Raw genomic sequence first — 9538 nt, 5'->3', positions numbered from 1 at the left:
ACAGAGAATAAGATCAGGTTTGAAGACATAGTGAATTAAGACATGGGCTCCAAAGAAGGTATTCTATAGAAAAGGAAGAAAAATATGATGATTACAAATGGAGAAATGCTGGTTATTAGTAAAAATTTATCATCTACCATACAATAGAAATTTATAATCAAACCAAGCGGCAATATCCTAAAATATAAGACTGCATCTTCATCAGTTATAAGCTTCGTAACATTTTGAATAAAATTTTCAGAAACTTCAGTATGGTATGTGGTTCCTAATTTAGGGTATGTCATTTTTACTTTCCATGAGAAAAGAAATGTGAATTATGATAATGCTTACCAAAGTAGAAACTATTTTGCCTTTTTATATCTTGGGGGAGAGGGAGAGGGGGGAGGGGAGAGAGAGAGAGAGAGAGAGAGAGAGGGAGGGGGGGGAGAGAGGGAGGGAGGGAGGGAGGGGGGGAGAGAGAGAGAGAGAGAGAGAGAGAGAGAGAGAGAGAGAGAGAGAGAGAGAGAACACTGAGGAGTTCTTATCATGAAAAAAGACACAAAAAGGAAAAGGGGGACAATTTAAAGTCACCATTACACCTACAGACCATTCAGTGACAACAGAACACAATCTCAGTTGGACATGGATTTTGCAGCAGGCACATAAAATGGAAGTGGAGAGGACTTCACGTAACATAACATATAGCTCTCAAGTCAGATATAAGAAAAGGGACTTTGGATAAAAGGAAATGTATCTCTATGCTAAACTCTTTTGTTGCACTAGTGACCACACTTTATGAACTATCATCTTATCTCAACATTGTGTATATAAAAACCAATAAATTAAAAAGCATTTATTTCAAGCCCTTTATGTTTCTATAATTTTAAACCTTGGCACAAAATATATTTTCATGATTTTTCTCTTTAGAATATATGATAATAACAGTTGTATTATAGCAGAAATGTTGAGGAAAACAGACTGTGCAGGGGGAGGTGGTGGGGCCATAGTAGGAGGGACTGATTAAGTGCCTTCCCACACAAACCTTCCACTCAACTTTTAACTTTTCTACTTCACACTGCATCATCACTTGTAACTAATCGTTATTTTATCCTTGGAGTATGACGGATCTTTCACTGCCCCTCTGTATTCTCTTCTTTGTTCTGAATGTTTCTCTAAGCAGTTCCCCACACTGGCCTTACATGTACTCACATGTTCCACTCAAGTAATATCTTTTCTGACCCTATCTTTTATCTTGTCCTATTCCTCTTCCCCCACAGCACACACCTTCCATTTCCCCCCACATCCAATCTAGCCAACATCAGTGTTTCTGCTATTTGGATTAGTACTCTCATAAATACTATGTTCCAGCCCATGTTTAATGTTGACACTTCTATTAGCTCCCTTACTGTATAAACTTATAAAAGAATCTGAACTATTGACTGAAAAATACAATTAGGGGAAGAAGCTGACACCTGGGGAAAAACAGCTGCCTGCACCACTTAATCAATATGTATTATAAAAGACAAGAATAAATTAAGGAAAGTTGGATAAATTATGGCAGATATTTTAAATCAGACTTCCCATAATTAATTTTGTTAATGTGGGACTCCCTCAACCATACTGGTTAACACATTCTCCCAGTTTCTCTCTCAACAAACACTGAAGTGGTTAACTCAAAGAAAACTATGTAGGTTTCAAAATTAATATGTTTTGGTACCAATGTGTACAATTTACCAAACTGATTCAACTCCGAATCAAACAATAACTGTAGTTATTAAGAGCAGTTATACGAACCATTTACATTCGTATCAACCAGTTAAAGAAGGTTGTAAGCAAATAAATGGCAAACTGATCCATTGTTTTTTGTGTCAAACACATGTGTCACAGACATCAAAAAGTACTCTTACAGGAAATTTGCTTTCTTCCATTCATATAATTTACAGTAAACAGGCTAGGATTAAATATTTGAGATGAAGTTAATATGTTGGTAGCGAAAAAAATCAGAAACAGAAAAATAACTACTGAACCTATGTTTCTTGAACCAAAACATGAATTGGGATTCAAACAGAAGAAAATATAGTGTTATTAGAAACCAGAAAGGAAACAGTAAGTTAGCATGACACCAAAATGACAAGATATGCATTTGGTACAGTATATAAAAAGGTCAAAACAATAAATTCACATATGCAGTTCTACTTCTACATGTTTCTGCTAGCATTGTGAAAAGCATCTGTACAGAATGTGGCATCTTCATTCTTGCCGGATACTTCTTTCACTTTTACAATATGTGATGTATGGCAACAACACATTTTCCGTACTGATAAACTATAGCTGGATAGATTACAAAATCTGTTTTCAAACATGAAGCTGCACACTTTTACCAAAACAAAAAATACATGTAAATCCCAGAACAATTACACCCCAACAGTACAAAATTGTTTACCCTATGCAGGAAGAGAAAACAGCATCCAAACCTTTTAGCTCAGACTACAAATAAATAAATGCAAAATTGAGCACCCTTCATTAGTAATTATTTCAATGGATATCAGTCTTTTAGAGATCAAATATCAATAGTGCAACTCATGCAGAAGATTAACCTGTCAATTTTTTATTTAGCACTTTAGAAAAAGGAACTGATACACGTATGCACTCATGCAAGCTACTTATTTTCTTCAGTGTATGTTTTGTAAGCAAGTGACAACAAGCACACCCATTGAGTTCACAGTTGAAAACTGAAAATAATTACATTTATATAGTTACCGTCTCCAGTACATTACTAATCATCAAGTTGTCCTCATTTTCATACAATGGGTAAACATTTAAACTAAATCCAGTGTCAATAAACAATGAAATTGTCAAGCTAGCTATTTGAAGTAAAGCCAACCTATTACCATGTGAAGAGAGACCACACAGAACGTAACACACTAATTATTTAACTAAAACATATGTACTTTTCAAGTTCACACTGTTGTGTCAAATATTGATTATATAGCTTCTTTTCTTTTTATATGACTCATGAGAACAAATTGATGAGGAATACTACCAAAATTCAATGAGGCCCAACATTGTCCCAATTTGCTAAAGCTTTGAAATCAATATTTTCAAACCTCCACTTCTGTGTTAAAGATGCACCATCACACTTGGTAACATACATTTTTAGACTACCTGGATCACAGTCCAAGCACCGTGGATTTCCTCCATGCACAAGCCACTGGTTCACCTAAATGAAAATTTGTTATGTTTCAGTTTAGTGAATTTATTTTATTGGCTGCAAACAGTAACTACAATTGAGAGACATGAAAGGTGTCAAAGATTTGACCCAACTTTTGGTCCCCAAGGTATTCAAAATGAAACTTTCTCTGCTACCTGCGTTTGAATAAGTACACACTCATCTCCATAAGTTAAAGGATCTTTGAGATCCACGATACGGTAGAAGCACAGCATATCGGTAGAGAGATTATGACACACCAGTTGTCTATACTTTCATTAGTCAGTAAATAGAGCTCTATGAGAGTGTTAAGTGCCACCAGTATTTATGAATGCTATACCATGGTATGTATAATAGGCAGTCTGATCAGCAGATAATTTATGAAGCATGGTGATAAAGTATGCACTGAAAGATGCCCTGCCAACATTGTCACATGTGATAATGCTACAAGGTATACTGAAAAACCACATACGGGTTGCAAGTGGTACTCACCAAGTGTGGTGTCTCTCCACTGATGGCATACGGAAAACCAGTATGAGTTGTGACGCTCTCAAGTAACAATACAAAATACACAGTAGCTCCCTAAATAGCAATCAGCTTGACCAGCATGGCTTATGGTAATGGGTGACTTTCACTTCTCAGCTTATTTAGCACTGAAAGTGGATGGTACCAGCTCTGCTGGCCACACAAAATGTCATCCAAATGTGTTCACTAAGGCATCCTGCATCCCCATAACTCAAATAATGTGAACCAAATGGATGCAACACACTAGACAAGTAGAAGCACTATTGCCAAGGGATCTACTCAATAGGCTATAGTGAGTATACTAAGTGGTCTTGTATTGGTCATACCATTTTGGTCATGTGATTTGTGTGTGTTGTAACAGCACAGTTCGGTGTGGACACTATCATAACATCATTTTGTGGAACTTAAAGATCCCTTAAGATATGGTCACAAATATATTTAAATAATGAACTACCTACAGACGAAGAAACAGAAAAAAGTATATCAACTGAGACACCTGATTAAATTTATCTCAATAACTGACAACTTTCAAGTTTTTCAACAGATTCAAACAACAAATTTGAAAAGCTAAAACTTAAAAAAAAAAAGAAAAAAATCCAGGATGGAATTAACAATATTATGAGAAGGAAAGTTGCTACTCATCATACAGCGGAGAAGCCGAGTCGCAGATAGGCACACAAAAAGACTCTCACAATTACAGCTTTCGGCCATTGGCCTTCGTTCACAATAGACACACATATGTGCGCACATGCGTGCACACGCACACCCATACACAAACACTCACAAAAATGCAAAACTGTGGTTTCAGTTGCCTGAGCCTGCAGTCGCGTGCGCGCGCGCGCGTTTGTGTGTGTGTGTGTGTGTGTGTGTGTGTGTGTGTGTGTGTTGTTGTTGCTGAAGGCAATGGCCGAAAGCTTTACTTGTGAGAGTCTTTTGTGTGCCTATCTGCGACTCAGCATCTCCACTGAAGCTAAAACAAAATAGCTGAAGCTTGAACTTGAATTAATGGCTTTTACAGGGAAGTGACTGAGGAACTTACAATGCTGCCTGTTTTACACTGACCAAAAAGGCATGAAGGCACAGGAAAGAATAATGGATGAAAAGTTTACATGGGCAACAAGAAAATTTCTTGACCTGGAATGGACGTGGGATAGATATTAAATAAGTTTTCTTTTTGTTGCCTTGGTACATGTTGCACAATAACAAAAGTCAAGTATCAATTTCAATTGGTTTATGCTGCTTTCAAAGTAGTTGTGCTACGAGTGTGTCACTGAAAACTGACAATGTCACATCATCATAGACTACTTTTATTTGTTAAAGAAAATCATATACACACCACAAGCTGCATTAGAAATATTTACTTGCCAAAACCAGTTTCATCAACAACACAAATTTATCTAAAGACAAGTCTAACATTTAATTTTCCGTAATTATGAACTAGGAAGAAGAATTACAAATGATCAATGGGCCCACCAGAGGCTGTAGAAGCAGTTTAGTTTAGCGTATACTTCTGAAGATGACGCATATGAAAGGTGGCACAAAACTGTAGCTTCAGATGAAACTTTGAAAAGTGCGCAATAAAGTATGGGAAATAGTAATTAAAGTTGTATGTAATAGTTACCAACATCAGCATACCAAAAGAAAGACATAGTACATTTTATGTGGAGAATTAACTATAACATAGCTCTGTGCAGTATGTGTACAGCATGTCTTACATATGAACCAAACTTAGATGCAAAATTGATTTCCATGAAATGTGTGGACCATTTTACATAGAATCCACTAATTCTGTGCAGCATTATTGTGGAGAAGATGTGGGTCTACTGCTTCACACCATTACTGAAATAGCAACCAAAGCAGTGAGTGGACGCTAGAGGCCCTACACCAATAAAGGCAAAATTGATTTACTCAATCATAAAAGATGATGGCCTGTTTTTTATTGGACACAAAAGCAATTCTTCTTACTGATTATCTTGCAAAGAGAAAAGATTGGCCCGCAAATATTACGCAATACTTCGAGACCAACTGGATGGAAAACTATGTGTTTCGGTAATAAGAAAACTAAAGAATTTGAAGAAAAATCTATTGGAATATCCATCCTACTAATCATATTTGTCACACTATGGTTTCCCAAGTGATAAAGAAATTTGTGGCTGGAAAACATGCAGAGCCCAACGAAGAGACTAGGACAACTATAGATAGTTATTTTATAAATCTTGTATAACAGCACTCAGGCATGGAATCCACACACTGGAAAACATTGGAGACTTATTTACCAATTTTTAATGAGTCTTTCAACTTCAGGTTGAGATATTTTTGCCTTACCTTCACACTGCAGTAAGGTTGACATTGGGGGGAAATGCTGAGGAAAGGTAGTGCTTGGAATTACTTACATACAGGGAAATAAAAATAAACAGGGTGCACTATCTAAGTAGTGTGCAATGAGATGGGAGTTTGGGCTGGATGGAAAGCACGCTTGGATATCCAAAGCAGTTAAGATGACCTCAAGCGTAAATAGGGAAATACAGATTCAAATCCCAGTCCTGCACAAATTTTCTCATGTTGACAATCAGAGTGGCTACACAAACTCGGAAAAAAAATTCCTGGGAATTCCATATACGAGAAGCTCGTGATAAATTAATGGTGAGCAGGGAGACAGTAACTTTTCTTTCCTCTCAGCTGAGCTATATACCAGCCATAAGCAGTAATGTAACTGCAGTTATTAACATTGATAATTTATATGGAATAATACTCATATAATTAACATACTTGGAGGTATTAAATATTTTAAAATTTGTGATTTATAAGACTCGATCAAATTTAATTTCAATGCTAGGTTAAAAACTCAGAATCCCGTGAGATTTTATGAAATTCCTGAGATTTCCCAGATTTTCCAGGTGAAATGTAATTCCCAGAAACTTCTAGGTTTTATGGAAGAATCAGCAGCCTGTCTTTGTTTTCATTTCAATGCCCAATTGTGGCTGATGTCAGGATTTATTTCATTTCATCAAAAACAAAACAGCTCAATCCACATGGACCATGATGTAAGGACACTGTGATTGATATCCTTGCCAGCATGCTATCTAGCAGCAGGTGCTAACTGGTGACACTTAGCTTCTAAAACTTTCTGTAGGTTCCCGCCTTTTATGGAGAATACTTTGTGGCACTGACAATGTGAGTCAGTAACGGGCGTGTGAAGCCAGTAGTGGGGCAAACTCAGTAGAGTGAACATGTAGTGAAAGAGTCAAGGGAAAGAAATACAAGGAATTGAGATAAAAGTGGTTAAAAGAGTACTACAAAAAGAATTTCACTGAAACAGGAATTTTGAATAGTCCATGGCTTCTTCACAGCAGATGATCTATCTACTGGCAATACACCACTCCCATTGTCATCCAGGCTTGGGAATGTTACCCACTGACATTCTGCCCTTTTGAAAACACTTAAACCTCTCACAGCACTGTAGGTTTGGATAAGAAAGTTTTAGCAAGTCTGCAGCAAAATTTAGCACACACACACACACACACACACACACACACACACACACACACACACACACACACACACACACATTGTTCTTCAAGCTCTTTCACTGTCACTTTGGCACTAATCTGACAAGCAGCTTGTGCATGTGCTCACTTCACTGGCTATAGCTCACTTACTAAAGGTCAAAGCAAAACTTGGCAAATGGCAGTTTGCTGTCTAAAGTTGCTGTTATGTGCACTTTGCACTCCCTATTCTGGTTGGCAGTCTATTTCAAAAGTTTGGTTTCTACTCTTTGAAGATGAATAAATTAAGTTAAAGGACATCATCTTTTGTGACTGATTTTGCAGAAAATTATTACAGTTATGCCAAGTACAATTAGGCAGTAGTTTTATGTTTTGTGCCATTGTGGCTCAAATAACTCTTGCACCCAATAGTCCAACAGCCAGCCATCAGCATCATGGTCAGATCTCTTAACAATTATGGGGCTGAAACCTTACAAGTGATCACTGTGTCACAATGCAATTTTCAAATTTAATTATCACAGAAAGGAACTATACTGAACTGTGCAAGGCAACAGTAGGGAACATACCGCTTACAAGAACAGCAACTGTTACTGACACATGCAGGAGAAGTGCTGTATGGGTGAAACAGTGAAAACTATCATTAAGCAGGAAAGAAGATGGATTATGGTGGTATACACATCATAACACATCAATGATGGCAGTGCAGTGAGCTACATTCTTCTCATGCAGAAAAATGTTTAAGTGTTGCAAACAGCTTTACTGGTGTAGTGAGTCGCATGTGACATTGCTGCTGTAGGCATTGTTGAGCAGAAGAGCAGTCTGCACGTGTGTGGTGAATAAACTAATGCACTACATAAAACAGTGAGAACCAATGTAATGAGGTTAAAGAAATAGCAGTCATGGAGAAAAATACTGAGACAAGTAGTGAAAGTAATTTTAATATAACAACAAAAACAATGAATTTTTACAAAATAATTTGTCCTCCTCATCCCAGGTAGTGAGTCTCCCCTGACCCGCAAATCTGGTTAACTTTCCTGAGATCTACCCTTTTCCCTAGACCTCTCTTTCCTTCACTCCTCTTCCTTTCCCTTCAACTCTTCCGTCTGAAGAAGGAGCCGCTGGCTCAGAAAGCTTGCCTAAATACAACCCTCTTTTATGTGTGTGTTCTGCCACTGCTTAGTGAGTTGATTTTTTATCCATGCAGTGAAAATAATTCTAAGTTATACAAGTTGGGAACTAAAATAATCGTGGCCAAGAGGAAGGTAGATATAGATTCAGGAATCACACAATTGTTGGGAATAGTGCAATAGGAAAACACTGTGGAAGGGAAAGACAGTACTGCACCAATTTTATGACAGAAGCAAAAAAACTTACAAAATAAAGGAAACAAGATAGAACAGGTATCTAAACAGCCAAATACAGAAAGCCAAGGACCTTTAGATTTGCAGACATACTTAAACAATAATGGGTAAGATAGAGGAAAACACTTCCTACTTGAAAGAAACAGAGAACAGAATACATGAAAACACAGCTTGAATGGATACTAGACAACTTGATGAAAAGATAGAGGAAACCACATTTGAAATGAGGCACACAAAACTTGGCAAGCAGACTTAATCATCAAGTGGAATGAGTGGATTGAAAAATATGAGAAATGGAGTAATGTATATGAAATAAGAACTCCACTGGTTGAACAGTTGCAATAGGTTGCATCAACAATTATAGCCAGTTCAGCACACAGCTGATCTCTGCACAAGACAAGGTAAAAAAATGTAACAAAAAAGATAACCGAAACTGGTGATGCAGAAATTGACAAGGTCAAAATGGGAATAACGACTGCAGGCACTATGACCATTAACAATAACAACACTGGTAACTTCATAATGGATATTTTAGAGAAAGAAGCTGGAAGCCTCAAGACAGGAGTAAACAACATGGTATTAACTGGTTTGGAAAAATATAAGCTTTCAAGAGGGGAGAAAGACTATACTCAATGGCATTTATGCACAGGCTTAATAGAGCGATACGTGAAAAACGGGAAGAAACAAGAAAGACAGATTCCACAACATGGCAGATGGAAGAAGGAGCAGCCAACTGGGCAGATTCCCTCAACCCACAAGCAGAGGTCTTCAGAGGTGGGACCAACTATTTGAAACTATCTGTATGGTGATGTAGGTTAGGATTCCAGGTATCACACCCTGCATCAATTCACCTTGGTAGGCCCTTGTTTGCGAGTAATCAATGGGAGTGGAAGAATATGGAATTTCATGTGATATTCTAGAGCCTTAAAATCGATTACAAAATACATATTAGTGTTGTG

General features: G+C 37.3%; 1 protein-coding gene across 1 annotated transcript in view; it reads right to left on the bottom strand.

Annotated features, from left to right (window-relative positions):
- Positions 1-426: 426 nt before the first annotated feature.
- The window catches only part of LOC126412077 (N-acetylgalactosaminyltransferase 6), a 154622-nt gene continuing 145510 nt past the window's right edge, over positions 427-9538 (bottom strand). The window contains exon 12 of the mRNA XM_050081481.1: positions 427-3199. Within this exon, the coding sequence (XP_049937438.1) occupies positions 3029-3199 (171 nt within the window). The 3' untranslated portion in view covers positions 427-3028. The remainder of the gene's footprint in view (positions 3200-9538) is intronic.

Source organism: Schistocerca serialis, chromosome 7, assembly GCF_023864345.2.
Source record: "Schistocerca serialis cubense isolate TAMUIC-IGC-003099 chromosome 7, iqSchSeri2.2, whole genome shotgun sequence".
NCBI classification, from domain to species: domain Eukaryota; kingdom Metazoa; phylum Arthropoda; class Insecta; order Orthoptera; family Acrididae; genus Schistocerca; species Schistocerca serialis.
Note: the sequence above shows the minus strand (reverse complement) of the source record. Positions and strands in the feature narration are given on the sequence as shown.